This window comes from Pelodiscus sinensis, chromosome 16 (genome assembly GCF_052426305.1).
Source record: "Pelodiscus sinensis isolate ZL-2025 chromosome 16, ASM5242630v1, whole genome shotgun sequence".
Taxonomy (NCBI): domain Eukaryota; kingdom Metazoa; phylum Chordata; order Testudines; family Trionychidae; genus Pelodiscus; species Pelodiscus sinensis.
The window spans coordinates 17920652-17937638 of record NC_143067.1 but is presented as its reverse complement, the minus strand read 5'-3'; the positions used below and the strand labels follow the sequence as shown (position 1 = coordinate 17937638).

General features: G+C 46.3%; 1 protein-coding gene across 5 annotated transcripts in view; it reads left to right on the top strand.

Moving 5' to 3' along the window:
• Positions 1-16987, top strand: part of SEPTIN8 (septin 8) — an 89309-nt gene that overhangs the window by 21085 nt on the left and 51237 nt on the right. For 4 of the 5 annotated variants that reach the window (XM_089769506.1, XM_075900342.2, XM_075900341.2 and 1 more), the window contains exon 2: positions 16459-16573. In XM_089769506.1, the coding sequence (XP_089625632.1) occupies positions 16459-16573 (115 nt within the window). Of the gene's footprint in view, positions 1-16347; positions 16367-16458; positions 16574-16987 lie in introns of those variants that run through there. The other variant, XM_006128517.3, reaches the window with a different exon arrangement.

The window sequence follows — 16987 nt, the reverse complement described above, 5'->3', positions numbered from 1 at the left end:
TTAGCAGGCTGGCCAGCAGCCCAGCTCAGTTCCCAGCTTGTGCTGGGTCCGGGGCCTATCCCCACTGCAACTATGCATTTCAAGTGTATTAGGAGCCAAGTGGGCAGACATCCCAGTTCAGTTCCAGCTTGTGCTGGGTCCAGGAGCTCAGACCCTACCCAGATGGGCTGCTGCCATCGCATGCTGCTGCCACTGTATCAAAGGCAGCAGTGCAGGGTGGCAGGCAGCCAGTCTGCAAGGGGAGCTGGTTTTTTAAACTGGCTCCCCTCGTGGATCAACTCCCCCCTGGTATCCCCATGCTGCTGCCTCTCATAGAGAGGCAGGAGCATGGAGTGGCAGGGGATTCCTCGGGAGTGGGGCCAGAGCACACTGGCTGCCAGCCTCACCCCGGGGGACTATAGAATAGTCGACTAACCAATAAGATTTCATGAAGTTATTCAACTATTTAGTTAACCAGTATTTAACATCTCTGCTCTGAGGATGGAAGGCTGATGAAGTGAAGTGGTTGTGACGGCGCGTTGGGGGTTCCCCGTCTCCTGCACCCCGAAATGGCACAAACAGACTGCACCAGCCAGTGGAATTGAGGGTGGTTTATTGCTCCTCCAGCACAGCGCAGCACAGATGGAATCTGGTCACAGAGCTGGGCTCGGATGCCTCAAGCCCCCTTGAGATGGGGGAGACTGGGCCCCTAAACTCCAGCCCCTTCTCCTAGGCTCTCCTCCATGCTCTCCGACAGTAACTAACTAAATCCCCTTCCAGCCCTGCCCCCAGCCAGGGCAGCATTCCACCTTCCTTTGTTCCTCTCTATGGGGGGTGTCTGGCCACTGGTTCAACAAGTTTGGCACTACCTTTGCATAGTGAGGTTTTCCCTGCTGGGTCTTGCTCCAGACAGCAGGGGTCACCACAGCCCAGCAAGTACCCCCACTACGTCACAGTGGTAAAATCAGAAGTCTTTGTATATATTAAAATCATTTGCTTGCAAGAGCTGAGGAAAGTGCTCTGATTCAAGCTTCTAGATTAGTTCTGAGACACTTCAACTTTTGGTTTGCTATTTAAATATTGTTACAAGATGGCATGAGAAATCACACCACCATGGAGGGCCTGATAATCAGGCAAAGAGAAGCAATTTGGGATTTTTGTTTGTGTAAGAAGTGCACGGTGCTTTTAAATGGTGTTCTGTTTGTTAAATGAGCCCAGTAGAGCTGGGTGACCCTGGAGAACAAACCCAGGACCCTGGATTTAATACAGAAAACAGCACTTTATTTCCATGGAGATGCCTAGTGAGGGTAGTGTAGGATCAGGGACCTAGGGCAGTGGTTCTCAAACTTTCTGGCCCGTGGACCACCTGGATCAATGCAAAACTTTCCACGGACCACCAGTTGCTAATGGAAACTCATCTTTAATTAAATAATTACACCGAACCATTTTTCTAATGCTGCAGTTAGGGAGAATGGTTTAATTTAAATGCTTAATCTGTTTAATCATTTAATCTTTTTCATGTTAGTTTATCAGACTTCATTTTAAATAAAGTAAAATATTAATTTATGTCCAACAAAAATGTTTCGATGTTTTCTTTCTTTATGGCAGACATGGAGAACCTTTTTTGGGTCGGGGGCTACTGACCCACAAAAAAATCAGTTGGCGACCTCAAGAGAGAAGCAAAAAAAACTCTTCCAAAAAAAACCCAACCCTCACTGATGTGGGGTCCCAACGGAGACTCCTCACTCCTCTGGTGCTCCAACCCCATGGGGCGAGGGGAGGTGATGGAAAGGACTGAGGTTCAGGTCTTCCCATAGTCCAGATTTATTTTTCTGGGATTCCAGAGTTAGTGGATTTTGTGGATCCCCTTAGGTTCTGGGGTGGGGACAAAAATGAGGGGTTCAGTGTGTAGGACAGGGCTGCCAGCAAGTGGAATAGGTATGGGGATGCAGGATCTGGGTGAGAGGAGAAGTATAGCCGGGGGTGAGGGTGTGAGGTCTGGGTGGGAGGCAGGGTGTAGCAGCAGACTGGGAGTAGGTGTCTGGCCAGGGGGAGAGAGCAAGGGAGGGTGCAGGAGCAGGATGGGGCTAGGTGTCTGGCCAAGGGGGAGGTGCAGGAGCAAAGGAGGGTGCAGCCAGGGGCTTGGAGGAGGGTGTCTGACCAGGAGGGAGGGTTCAGAACCTGGTCAGGAGGAAGGGTGTATAAACGGATTGGAGATTGGGTGTCTGGGCAGGAGGGAGGGTGTAGGAGCAAGCTGGGGGTGCAGGATCTTGGTGGGGGAGAGGGTGAGTGAAGGGGATTGCAGTGTGGGGGTCTGGGCATGAGCGGGGATGCTTATGTGGCTTCACACCCCCGTTGCTCCCATTGGCTAGTGGCTTGTAGAGAGCTGCTCCCTGCTTCCAGTAGCACAGTCTTACAAGGAACTGCTTCTATAATAAATATATTGCTGCCAGAAGTAGCACAATCCTGTAGGCTATTGTTTCTAAACCGAGAACCAAATGTTTAAAATTGCTACCCATTTCAGCGCTGGGCGGCTTCTCTGTTGTCCTCTAGGCTGGATTCATGTTTATGGCAACCCAAATGGTACCTTGTCAACACAGGAAATCCTGAGATTCCAGATAGTTTTTTTGCAGTTGTACAAAGCAAGCCAGGGGATGGGGTGCACTGGGCACGGTGCAATACAGAAGCATTTCTCAGTTTTCTCCAGCTCTTCGGTGAGGGATGAAGGTGGGGGACAGAGTCCCCTATTGACCCTGCTCCTTCTGGCTGCAGCCCCAGACCTCCTAGGGAGACAGGCGGCCCCCTCCCCTGGCTTCTGCAGCAACACCACTGAGCGCGGCTGCCCTACAGAGCAGCCCTCCTGCGTCGGAAATGCAGCTGCCTGCATCTCTGAGCAGAAGGCAGGATGGGCATAGGGAAAAGGCCTCGGGGCTCCTCTGGATGTTTCCCCAGCCCTGCAGCTTCCAGGCCTTTTCCAATGGCTGGCCTCGTGCCTCCCCTGGGCAATACCTGGAGGCAGGAGAGGCCCGCAGAGAGATACCATGATGCAACGCGAGTGCTGACCTCTCGTCTTGCGAAGGTGTCTCCCCATGTGCTGGGCTGTGGCACTAGCGGACTCCTTGATGCGGTGTGGCATGAGGTCTTCCCTGCTGGGAGCCGCTGAGACCACTACCCAGGTAGCACCGGCCAATGGCAGCAGCGGGGAAAGCCTAGCTACCGTTTTCTCAGTGGGATGCAGAGGGGAGGCAGAGCTCAGTCCCCCCCTCACATAGTGGGGAGGCAGCATGGGCTCCCCACCTTATGGGGGAAGGAAGGGGACTGAGCTCAAGCTACGGACCACCTGGGAGGCAGCTGTGGACCACTATTGGTCTGTGAATCCCACTTTGAGAACTGCTGACCTAGGGTAATAGAAGGTCAGTGTGAAAAATAAACAACGGGCTGGTTTGCAAAGAGGTTGAGCACCTGCAGCCCCCAATGACTTCTGTGGGCTGTGGCGTTGCTATGAACCTCTGAAACTCAGCCCACAAACTTTTCAGGGTAGGTGCAGTTTCAGTTTCATCTTTTGCTAATGGGCAGAGGAGGAGATAAATTCTGACTTCCTTGCCTCTGCAATTTTAAGTCATGGTGTTTAATATTTTTTAAACATAGATTTTACCTCTCTGTTTGGTTTCCTTACTGACATTTGGTGCCAATTCTGGGCATCTCGAAGCTGGGCGTGACATTGAATAATGGCACGAATGTTCTGTGAAAATTCTTGACATTCTTACAAAAAGGATTATAATGAAAGGGTGGGATGGAGTAGGGATTGTTTTTCCTATGTGTGTGTGTGTGTGGGTTTTTTTTTTTTTTTTTAATCAGAGTGCAGTGCAGGGTGGAAGCTTCATTGCAGGCTTTGTTGTCGTGACTTCTGTGCAACGGGACTCAAGTGACTTAATGTGGTCTCCTTTGTATGAAGAACGATATGGCTGTGATTTGAAAACTGCAGTGCTTATTCTGGAGTGTACTTGTGAGTCGCAGTGGAGAAGGAAATGCAAACGCGATACAGTGCTGAGAACTTTGATGCAGGACAGTCATATCACCAGGGTAACAGCAACACTGAATTGATAAGGAAGAAATCTCTCAGAGCTACTTAGAAGAGCCAGCTGTTAATATAAGACTAGATCATCCCCTTTTCAATCCCCCCCCCAAGCTTCTCCATGTGTGATTGTGAACCCCTCGCTCTGGAAGCCCTCTACCTCCATGGGAAATTCACTTGTCTGGTGAGGAGAGACTGATGGTACAGTACAAAGCTAGATAGGAGAGGTGAGACTCCCTGATGTTTGTAATGCTGAAAAGCTGTGATGTCTAGCCATGCACTTGATACTGAGCCCGAGGAGGGCTCTTGTTGTAGTCTGGGGGCCTTTGGAGGGCAGAAGGACATAGTTGGGGTGAGCAGAAGGGATAGAGTTGACATCCTCTCTTCCCCCGCCCAGTGGAGGATGTCCAGGAGTTCATGGCATATGCAGGTTTTGCACCTCTCGTCTTGATAAGTCCGTTTGTGAGAGAGGCTAAAAAGGATTGGCACCTGTAAATTCATTCAGGAATCTTAAAATTCCTCCAGATTAATTTCTTTAGTGTATCTGGCGCACTCTGAGGCTTCTGTGTCGCACAGTAATCTAGTCTCTGCTGAGGAGAAAGAGAGAAGCTTAAATGCAGCAGACTGCAGTGATAATACAAATAATGAACACAAACCTCATGTTTAAATGCTCTTATTGATCCATTGGACTTTTGCCTTTGCTTTGAAATACCATGTCCTGGTTCAACAAAAGGTTTAAAGCTGTGGTGTCGAACCAGTTCTGAAGCAGTAGCCTCTATAGTAGCTACTGCTATAGTGAACTAGCCACGCTCAACATGTGGCTAGTGGTTAGCATGTTGGACACCATGGATTTAAAGATATGCTTATGTCCCACTGACTGCAATGACTTGTAAGTGGTGCTGAAGTGCTTTGCTGAATTGGGGCCCTGATGAGGCTCAGAGTCAGCTGCATGGCTACTAGACACAACAGCTTTTCAGCATCACAAAAATCAGGGAGTCTCATCTCTTCTGTCTGACTTTTACTGTGGTATCAGTCTCTCATCCTGTGGCGAATTTGAAGGCTCATCAGGCCACAGATAGCTGTGCTATGACTAGCAATAGTCTTTATAACAGGGGTGGGCAATAAGTGGTCCAAAAACAAATTGTCTGCTGGCCTGCCATCAGTGAACCCTGGTGAACAGTGTCTGGGCTGTTTATGGCCTATGAATAGTTCACCTAAAAACTCTGTATGAATACTTGCTGTGCTGTCTGCCTCAGCATCTCTTCGCCATCCTTAGCCTGTCCTGAGCAATTATTTTATTACCTCTTTTATGGTATTATTCTCTAACTAACGTTTTACATGTCTCACTTGCTTGACAGAGCGGTAATATATTGGGTTCAGGGAAGGTAACGTTTTTATCTGTTAAAAAAAAAAAAAATCCTGGATCTGTTGTGAATTTTAGTCTGAGCATTTCCAGTATCATAAAAATGCTCCTTGAAAGGTCATTGCCATTACTCCTGCCAGACTGCCCCACCCAGTGAAAGAAGCTTTACTTCAGTCTGAACTGTTAGCTGCTGCTTAGCCCCTGAAAATATACGGTGGTGGCTGGCCTATTTAATAACATAGGAAAGGATTTAGTGCACTGAAAGATGAAGGATCGGAAGGGTTGAAACTTGAAGAAAAATCATCTGGCATATTATTGATATAGAAACTAATGTTAACTTTGACATTCCTGGTTGGAGTAAGGGGCTGAATTGAGGAGATCGATGTTTTATTTCTGACGCTGACTCCCTGTAATCTGAGACAAATCACTTGACTGATTTGTGCCTCAGTTTCCCCATCTATACAGAGAGGATAACACCTTTGTCTCTGTAAAGCACTGGGAGATATTCAGAGGAAAGTGCCAGTGTGATACACACCTAGGCTACGTCTACATTGGCCCCTTCTCCGGAAGAGGCATGTTAATTTCCAACTTCAGAATAGGGAAATCCGCGGGGGATTTAAATATCCCCGGGGATTTAAATAAACATGGCCGACGCTTTTTTTCCGGCTTTTCCCCAAGCTGGAAAAAAAGCGGCGGCCATGTTTATTTAAATCCCGCAGGGAATATTTAAATCCCCCGCGGATTTCCCTATTCTGAAGTTGGAAATTAACATGCCTCTTCCGGAGAAGGGGCCAGTGTAGACGTAGCCCTAGTGTAGTTGTGGGCTTTCTGTCTCAGGATTGTGCCTTTTCTGTACAATAGTGTTGTTGTAGTTATATTAGGGTTTGTATCCTGTGTAAGCTGCAGCCATTGGAGTACAGTGTGGTAACCTACTTTTGCACAAGTCGGATAGCCAAACCAGCAGTGAGCTGTGTGGTCAAGATACACATTGTGGGTGGTGGGAAGGACAGACAGACAAAGGTAAGGAGGTACAGAATGAGCAAGCCTGTGAGACTGCCTCACCCTGCCCACCTACTTGTCAAAAGGTTAGCCAAGTTATTCTGCGTAATCTTCCTTCCCCACACTTAGTCATCATTAAGATTTCTTTGGAAGCGCATGAATTACTGCAGAGCTGCTGCAGGGATGAGCAATTTCCCTGTGCCATTCATTTTTTATTAAGGAGACAAGTGAATAGCATCTTAATCAATGTCATTGACTTTTGTATTAATCAGCGTGTGCCAGGCATGTACCAGGGAGCAGAGAATGAGAAGACAAAGCCATTTGCTTTGTGATTAATAAGAGGCCCGATCCTGCCATCTACTGAGCACCCACCTCTCCCATTGAGGACCAGTTGTGCTGAGGGTATTGAGGTTTGGGCCAAGAAATGGTACCTAAGGGTATATAAAAATATAACTTTGTATATAAAAATGTAACTTCCCTCCATTTCATCTCACTTTTTTGAATACCAGGGCTGGCAACTGCACTTGGTCTCCTTAACATTAGTTTCCCCTTGTATCCTGTTTGGTTAGACTGTGACTTGGGATGGGCAAATACAGGCCCATGGGCTGGATCCAGTTCACCAAGGTTAGCTCCTGGCAGGCCACTGCTATATTTACCTGCGCTTCTGCAGGTACAAGTGCTTGCAGCTCCCGTTGGCTGTGGATCGCTGTTCCTGGCTCATGGGAGCGGTGGGAAGTGGTGTCCCAGTTTGTGCCACTTTCTGCAGCTCCCATTGGCTGGGAACAGCATTCCTCAGCCACTGGGAGCTGCAATCGCCCGTATCTGCTGAGGTGCAGGTAAATACAATGGCAGCAGACTGCCAGAGGCTAAGCCTGAAGAACCACTGCCGTTTTATTGCCCACCCCTACTGAAACGCTTTGTTCCATCTGTTTTCTATGTGTTTTGTACAGTTCTTGGCATAGGGAGCCATGATCCCTGACTGCCCCCCTGGGTACTACAGGTTTTTTTTATTACAATAATCAATTTGACATTATGGGATTCAGGTGGGTGTTGGGCTAACTGCCATTTTTGCAGCTTTCTTAGAGATGGACCCAAGCAACAAAATTGAGCTCCTGGTGTGATGGTGTTTGAATCCAGGCTGTTGTTCTTGGGCTGCTTAATGGCTCTAAGGACCAAATTCTGCACGGTGTGCATGTAACTCCTACCTACTTCCCTAGGACTGAGGGCTCTATGTAAATAAAAATATCATCTGCCAATGAGGATTTCCAAGCTGGAGAAGATACGCTATGCAGTGATTGTGCGGTATTGGCTTCTGTAAACAGGCTCAGCAATGCAAAGCTTTAAACAGTGAAACTTGTCACAGTTTTCTGGCATTGAAATTAGAGGATTTTGTTCCAGTCCCACCATTTGTGCTCCCAATCATTGGATTAGCTCTTGGAATGCTGCAGCCAGCCTCAACCCTGTTCTAATTAGACACCTTGGCTGAAGTTAAGGAGGTCAGCAATTTTGTTCTGATTTTTATTCTTCCCAGCCATGATGACATTGCAGGGAGTGTTCTCAAGGGCTGGGCTAATTGGAGATGAACCATGTACACCTTAAAATGTCTAATTTGTGACTTTCTTAAAATAAAGCCATTTTTATTTATTCAGAAAAATAATCATTTTTTCCCTGCTGTGCGTTTCCTGCTTTGTCTGAAAAAAATGCCTGCTGTTTTCTTTGTTTCACATGCTTTAGTTTGGGGGGGAAATCTTTTAGAAACAAGAAAGAGCCACATATAAACACAGCAATTCTCACTCATATGCTGCTTTGCCTGAGTAATATCTGCAGGATTTAGATATTCGGTCTATGATTTTAAAGAACATCTTGGGCATAACACTTAACAAAATGAATTGGGAATGTGTCACCTGCTTATTTTTTTGCTTTGAACTGCTGCCTTAGCCAACCCCTGCTCCCCACCCATTTAAAAGTGTTAGGGTTGTTGTCTGTTTAAAAACACAAGTGCCAGTTGTCAGATACCCTCGTTTTAATGAGAAATGCTACGATTAAAACTGGCAGATGGCAAAGACTGGAATTTTAGGTCAAGTAAACCTGGAGGATTTTTTCAGGTGAGTCCCTGCTGCTAATCCCTTTTGAGGACTGCCTTGTGCACATTGACACCGGCATTTCTAAGGTCCACAGCAGGGCCAGATCCGTGGCAGGGATAAGCAGCCCAACCCCTTTCTTTGCCTGTGGCCTGCTGGAGAAGTGGATCACAGAAGAGGAAGCAGATTTGGGCACATGGTGAAGTAAAAATAAGCTTCTTGGGAGTAGAGGCTGGAAAATGGGGTGAGGTACAGGCAGTCCCCGACTTACGCGGATCCGACTTATGTTGGATACGCACTTACGAACGGGGCTTTCTCGCCCCGGAGCTCACAGGCAGCGGTCCCGCCACCTCGACCTCCGGGGCGAGAAAAGCTGCTCCCGATGCCCCTGGTCTGCTGGGGACCGTCTCCAGCAGACCAGGGGCACCGGGAGCAAAGCCGCAGCCGGTTCCCGCGCTTCTGAGGCTTTGCTCTGGCAAAGCCTCAGAGGTGCGGGACCCTGCCGCGGCTGCGCTCCCGGTGTCCCTGGTTTGCTGGGGACCGTCTCTAGCAGACCAGGGACACCGGGAGCAAAGCCGCAGCGGTGGCGGGGTCCCGCGCCTCTGAGGCTTTGCCAGAGCAAAACCTCAGAGGCGCGGCACCCCGCTGCCGCTGCGGCTTTGCTCCCCGTGTCCCTGGTCTGCTGGGGGGGGGGGGTGCGCAGCTAGTGTGCCCCCCCCAGCAGACCAGGCTTTTGTTGTGGACCCTGGGGCAGAGCAGCTGGGGCGCTGCCGGTTGGTCCCGCAGCGCCGCTCTGGGCACTACTGGACCAACCCGGCAGCACCCCAGCTGCTCTGCCCCAGGCGTCCTGATTCAGCCGCTGCTGGTCAGTTTCAGCAGCGGCTGAATCAGGACGCCTGGGGCAGAGCAGCTGGGGTGCTGCTGGGTTGGTCCAGTAGCACCGAGGAGCGGCGCTACTGGAGCAACCCAGCAGAACCCCAGCTACTCTGCCCCAGGCGTCCCCAAGTCAGCCGCTGCTGAAACTGACCAGCGCTGACTACAGTAAGCCCGAGGCAGAGTTGCTCTGCCCCGGGCTTCCTGGAATCAGCCGCTGATCAGTTTCAGCAGCAGCTGACTTGGGGACGCTTGGGGTTCTTAAGTTGAATCTGTATGTAAGTTGGAACTGGCATCCAGTTTCAGCTGCTGCTGAATCTGGATGCCAGTTCCGACTTACATACAGATTCAACTTAAGAACAAACCTACAGTCCCTATCTTGTACGTAACCCGGGGACTGCCTGTAGTTTGAAATTGATTCTAATTTGAGGGTAAAAACAGGAAGAGTTTGGAAGTAGGAAAATTCCATCTGACTTCATTAAAGGGACATGATCAAACTAGCTACTGCTATTTTTTTCTCTCTGTTCCTTTGTTACATTTTCCTGCCAGCTGAGGCTTGATGTAGAATGGCTGATGTCCAGCCCTTCAAAATCTCTCTGGTTTGGTCCCTCTGACCTTTCTCTGCTGCAGCCTCTCCTTGGGTACTTTCTGTTTTGACAAGAAGGACAAAATGTTCATCTTCCATTAGTGATATGGTTTCTGGCCAGCTGGTGACTGTAGTGTAGAGAGTAAGGATGTTAAATATCGAGTAATTTACTAGTCGAGTAGTAGGTGGAATTTCCATTGGCTATTCGACTAGTTGATAGGCACTTCTGAAATGTAGGAGGAATGCAGAACTCCACGTGACTCTGGGCTGCATGCGGGTGCCTGCTTTCAAATGTACAAGATTCCCCAGTGGGGGCTCTTGTGCATTTCAAAGTAGAAGCCCCCTCATGGAGCCTGGGGTCAGCAGTGGTCTCAGAGTCTCCCGCTCACCCTGGGCTCCATGCTGCGCTGCCACTTTGAAATGCCACACGGAGCCCAGATTAGCTGGGGACTCCCCAGCTGACCCTGGGCTCTGTGTGCTGCGCTACAACCTGGGATCTGCTGGGGAGTCCCCAGCTGATCCCGGTCTCCACGCAAACGCCGTGGAGAGGCAGCAAAGACGGGATGAGGGGGAATCGACTCGTCCTTAACATCCTTAGTAGAGAGCAGAGGCTATGAGGCACTGAAGGCTCTCAGCATCTAGGTTGGTTGTGGAAATGAATACCTCATAGAATTGGACCCAGTAGTCATGCCCAGGTTGTTCTTTGAAGGCTACCTTTCTGTGGTTCCTGATCTCCGCCGGCCACTGATTGCAGCCAGCCACATGCATGTTTTCGCTGTGTAGCACTGCAGGCCCAGGTAGCGGCGCATCTACCCAATCTTGTGTTTGTTTTGCTTCCCTGTTACTCTTCTCAGCATGCATTTCAGTCTGAGGAAGTTGCTGGATGCCTTGCTCCTCCTGAGAATCAGGGGAAAGAGGAAGGAGAAAGCAAGAAGAAATATATGTGGGAAAAACAGAGAAATAGTTGTATGGAACAGTGTTTCCTAATTTTATTTGGCCACGGAACCCATTTAAACTCGAAAGAATTTTGCAGAACTCCTAATAACAGCCTAATATATGGACATTAGCACTGAGTAGTGACCTCATTGTCCCCACTCTCTAGCTAAGCTGGCATTACACAGGGACACGTATTGTGACAAACACAAATGAAAATAGTTTTCAATAAAATTCATAAAGGCTTAAATATTAATTATTATTTTCGTGTCATAAAATGTTATTGTAATGGAATTTTCTTGGAATCTTTGTTTTCCGCGGAACACCAGTTGGGAAACACTAGGATGGAGAGTAAAAGGGGAGATGGTGGCAACTGTTGTATTATCTGGGACATAAGGAGGAAGGTGGTAGAAATGTAGCCGTGGAAGAGGAAGGAGGAAGAGGCTGTGACAGGAAAACGTGAGGAGCTACTCCTTAGAGCAACACCACCTTTCTGTCGTCAGTGGTTTGCCCTTGGTTGGGACAAAGAAGGTATCCCTCCCTATTGTTCCTCCTGGGTGTAAAGAGCAAATCACATTATAAACATGACAGGAAGGAACGACACAGGCAAAACTAGGTCCCTCCAAATAGCTGTGTCTGCTGACTATATAGAGTGGTGTTGTCCTGCCAGTTCTGAAGCAGTAGCCACTATAGTGGCTACTGCCATAATGAACTAGCCACATTCAACCGGCCAAATAGCCACATTGTTCAAGTTTGGTAATCAGTTTCCTGTATGTTTTTAAAAAAAGTCTTCCTCTCCTTTGTATAGATCTTCCATTTAAACAACAGACAACTAGCAAAACTGACTATATAGAGAAACTAGTTATATGCAAAGAGCTGTGAAGAGCACAAAGTCAGCAAACAGGCAAAAATAAAAAATATTCCCTTTTCTCTAATCTGTATCCTTTGTTATTTTTGTTGATACTTTGCATGCGTGTACACGTACACACAATTAGATAAATCTATTTTCTCAGAAGAATGACTTTTTTTTTTAAACTGGTGGTGGAGCTACCTTTCCAATCAAAGCCATCGGAGGCTTGCCATAGAAATGGAACAAATCAACCGTCCTGGTCGTATGGTTAATGTTTCCTAGGTAGCTGCAGCAGTGGCACTATAGTAGGATAACAGCAATGCACCAGTAGTTTTCTTCCTTCACAGTAGATTCAGTTTACTTCTGCTTTGACTTCAGTGGCAACAAGATCCTGGATTTGGATCAAATTGTGTTACCATTGAGGAAAATAAAAAAGAAAAACAACATCACAACATTACTGGCCCCGTTTTTATGTCATTCACAGAATTTTTAATCTTATGACCAGTTTAGAGGATTGGTGTTTTAGCAGTGTATATGCAGTGCACCTCTTTCTTGACACCTGCTGACCTGGAACTAAACATTGCAAAGAGAAGCAAAAGAAACGCCGCTGGAGATTTGGCTTTTCTCCTTCTCTTTCTTGAGCATGTTTTAGTTTTTGATTTCAGCCTGGCTTCGCTAGAGCTTGCTTTAAAATCAGCAGTAGTGATGCTGGCTGTTGCCTAGGAACATCTCTCAAGTCTTTTGGGGGCATTCTTATTCTAATCATAGTTCTCAGACAAGCCTTGTTTGTTTCCTTCTCAGACAGTGGTGATCATGGAAAGCATCTTAAGATTCTGGTTTGTGTTTTTGGTTAGTCTCGGGGTAATCTCCTTCTCAGCCCAACAATAACAGTCCATTTTCTGTGGAAGCAATGTGCCAAAGTCGAGGGAGGGTTCTCTCTGAGGGATGTGAGTGGGGGAAGGGGAAGGGAAACCAGTTTTATGGGAATGTGGGCGGAAGCCTCCAGGAGTTCTGTAGATGGAACAGTGCTTAGACATCTGAGCTCTTCAAAGGCGGTGTCTTGTCCAGATGGTGCCTTTGCTAGTCCCTGTCACAGTGTGTTTCTTGTACACAGTAAGAGGAAAAGAGAGAGAGCAAACACTTGCACAGAATGTAAACAGCGATTTGAGGAAAGCGCAGAAGGGGGTGGGGAGAGGAAACCTGTAATTTTTCTTGAAAAATGTGTGCATTGATCTCTGGGAACCCCCTGCCTACCAATGCATTTCAGGTTTGAGGTGCCTATCTAGGGCTTGGTCTACACTACAGTTAGGTTGATATAAGGCAGAACTCTGACCTGTAATATTGCTCTTGATGATGTAATTGGCCCAACCTAATAACTCCATCTTAGTGCTTAGGTTGATGTAGTTAGGATGATACAGTGTCTGTTGCCTATTGTCTGTCAGCCCAGCTCTGCGCTGGATCCCTATGGCCTGGGGGCTGACGTTGTGGAGTAGATACATACAGAGTAGGTCAACACAAGTTGCCTTATGTCAACCAAATTCCATAGTGTAGATCAGACGGCTCAGGACTGAAATGAATTGGCAGGAAGGGGGAATCTCAGGGGCGGGATATGTACTCTCTAGGCCAGGGGTGGCCAATCCGTGGCTCACGAGCCACATGTGGCTTTTCAAAGGAAAAATTGCAGCTCCCGCACCCGCGGCTTTTCTCTCAGTCCCCTGCTCTGACCTTTTTTCCTTGTATGGACAGGGTGCTGCTTGGCACAGTGAGAACTGATGCTGCGGCCGACGGAAGCCTGCTTGGGCCACATGCGGCTTTTAAAGGGTCAGCGTGGTTTTGTTTTTGTTTTTGTTTGGTTTTTTTTGCGCTCAACAACTTCTTTCCCTTGGCTCTTTGTGCTGTATCCACCACTATTTTGGCTTTTCATCTGTAACATGGTCTTCTGGGCCAAGACCATGAATCATGTTGATATGTGTTGAGGGGTGGATCGAGAGCTCTCCCTACTTCTGTGGTTAGGAAATGAACCAGTGTCTTCCGAAGTGAGAGCTGAGTGCGCTAATGTATTGTAACACCCTGGACATGGCTAGAAATGAAGTGACATGAAAAGAGATGCAGAGTAAGGACTGAAAAATAAGCCAAAGGCCTGAAAGATTAGACTAGTATCATCTCTAACTAGCCTGGCCAATGACGAAAGGAAAGAAGCGATGCTCAACACCCGAGTACAGTATGTTTGTAATCCAAGCGGCCATGTGTTAGTGAGAACATTATTTCTGAACCCAGATTTTGGTTTAGTTAAACAATGAGAAATACTTTTAGCACTTGACCATCTTTGAGTCTAAATAGGAACCATCTCTCTCAAAGGGGATATTTTGGCGATGGCTTCTTCCTAGTTGTTTGGTGAGAACAGTCAATACTGATGAATTAAACAGGGACTGATTGCAAGAGAACAAATGATTATGGTCAGATTGTCTTTCTGCCCTAGGGAGAGCTTTGTGATAATTTTCATTTGAAAAACAGATCAATACCCACAGAAAAGAAAGTTCAGTCTTATTTCAAACACAGTAGATGCCTCAGCCATTTAAAAGGTCCTCTTGTGATTTAAAAGTCTTTTTAAATAAAGATAATATTTATTTATTCTTCCCAAAGCAGGACTGAAGACAACTTTGACTTGAGATGAAATTAAACAAGTTAATCTTTTGTTTAGGAATCTTGTTCACAGAAAGAATTAATTTCAAGTTACTGCTTTTAGAGCTTTACCTCTCCTCCCCTTATGGGAATATATTTAAAACATGACAGCCTATTAACTTTATTCTAAGTGTACGGCTTCTGTAGTCTGGCTGTGTTGCACAATGGAACATCAAGGCAGAATAGTGGGGGATGGAAACAGGAGCAAAAAACCTGTTTAGATAAGTAGACTCTCATTTTTTTTTCCTCTCTGTGCTTGCAATGGAAAAAATGGCTGTATTTAAAAATGTTGCAGTACCAAATGTGCAATTCCACAAAGGAAATGTTAGAATGAAACTGAACGTACTCTAAAATAACTTATTTTTCAGTCCTTACTTTGCATCTCTTTCCATGTCATTTCATTTCTAGCTTCTCCATTAGGCCTAAATACATAAAGTGGCAACTTGAAAAGAAAAAACAGTTTGTAAATTTAGTGGTCTACTCCATTGCTTTTGGTGGAATTATTAGGCTGAGTGGAGTGAAGGTGAAAGCTGATTGTAAATCTAAATATATATGCAAAATAAATACTTTACCACAATTCTTTTCTTAATTACTTAAGGAAATTGGATGAAAGTTCCCTTGTCCCTTGATTCCAATCAATGTCTTGCAGATTTAGGCCTGAAGAGGCCATTCAATCCTCTAGTTTGTCCTCCTATGTAACACAGGGCATAGAATTGCTCCCCCTTATTTCTGTATGATACCCCATAACTTGTGTGCATCACTCGGGCTACATTCAGTTTTTTTAATATGTTAGTAACTAGTAACTATGGTTCTGGATTTTCAGTTGAGCCATTTTTTCCCCTTTTCTATGTGCAGTAGCAGACTGCATATGTGCTAAGTCTCTGTGTCCCTGGTATGCACTCCGTTGGATGCCTTTGGCAGCCAGAGAGGTGAACTTTACAAGGTGACTAGAACTGCAAGAATGTTTGTCAATTTCTGAGACTGATAGGCTTAAGCTACAAGGAATGATGATAATTCTGTAGTGTCCCTGAGCCAAATTCAGCCCCTGTGTAAACAAATGCTAGTTTATAGAAGCCTATGGAGCCGATTGGTTATGCCATCAGGCATTTGGTCTGAGCTGATGATTTTCATGCTTGTGGCTATTTATTCAGAACCCTGGACACAGTAGAGTAAAATCCTAGGAGCTCAATGTGTATCTTTGCAGGGGCAGACTGTAGGCTTCATGTCTTTCTATTTCCCTGGGATTTATTCAGAAGGACATTTTATTACTCAGTTATTTCCTCCTGTGTCATTCCTATTTATTTATCTCTAAACAAAATTTATTTTACTTCCAATAAAAGTGGCTGGCTTCTTTTTTCCACCTGGGGAGGAAGGAGACAGATGGGATTGCAAGGTGCGTGTGTGTGTATGGGGCGGGGGGGCAGAGGAACAGCTGAGGAGGAAGAGGTACTGGTGTGGTCACAGATGGTGAGGTGAGAGTGTTCGTTTGCTTCTCCCTGTAACGTGTACCCCCTGGAAGTGTGATTGAACAAAGCTGCTTAAGGCAAAGCTAAAGGAAAAAGATCAAGAGCTCTGAAAGAACTCCAGACTAGCTTTGACATAATTCAGGGCAGGAGCCTCTCTGGACATACGAAAGGGAGGGAAGTGATCAATAAAACATGGGGTTTGGGTTTTTTGTTTTGTTTTTTGTTTTCGCCTGCTTTATTCTCCATAAGATGGACAGAGCTGAATTTTCCCCCAACTTTTTATTTTAGAGTGGCTCAGCAATTTAGTCTTCTGTCCCTTTAAGATAATTCCTTGCTAAGATTAGATTTGTTTTTTCTACTGATGCTTGGCTATAATTACCAGTATGTCTGGAATGTGGATATCAAAACATAAACCTCTGTGCGGGTAGTGCTAGGATTGCCTCAGTGACTCGGAAACAGGCTCTGCCTTGAGTATCATGGTAATGTTTCTTGTGATTTTATTCCCTGGCCCTGATGCTATTGACTCTCTTTAAATGTTCTCTTGCTAAATTGACTCTGTTTGCTTTAACAGAATGAAGAGAAACGGAATCTCTCCCTAGGGGGCCATGTTGGATTTGATAGTCTCCCAGATCAGCTTGTCAGCAAATCTGTCACACAAGGATTCAGCTTCAACATCCTCTGTGTGGGTAAGCAGAGTTTACCACAGAGGGAAATTCTTAGTAATGGCAATAAAATAAATTAATAACTTAATAGCACATCGGATACCCAGGTTGTCAGAGCACATCACAAAGATCGTTAAGTACCGTTACTGGCAATTGACATGGAAAATGCAGACCAGTTATGGCCAAAATTACATAGGCCTAAATTTTCAAAAGTGTTAGCTTACTTTGTAGGCCCAACTTTGGATTTCTGCGGTCTGCTTTTCATAAGCTCCGAGCCCCCTCAGTTTTGGTTGTAGTTATGGTTGTTCTGCCGTTGGCTTATCAGGCACTAGGCACTCAGAATTTGAGAGTACTTTCGGAAAGTTTTGTATTCAGATACCTTTCTGAAAGTTACACAATGAGTCTGTAGCAGAGGTAGAAATAGTGTAAACCACTAGC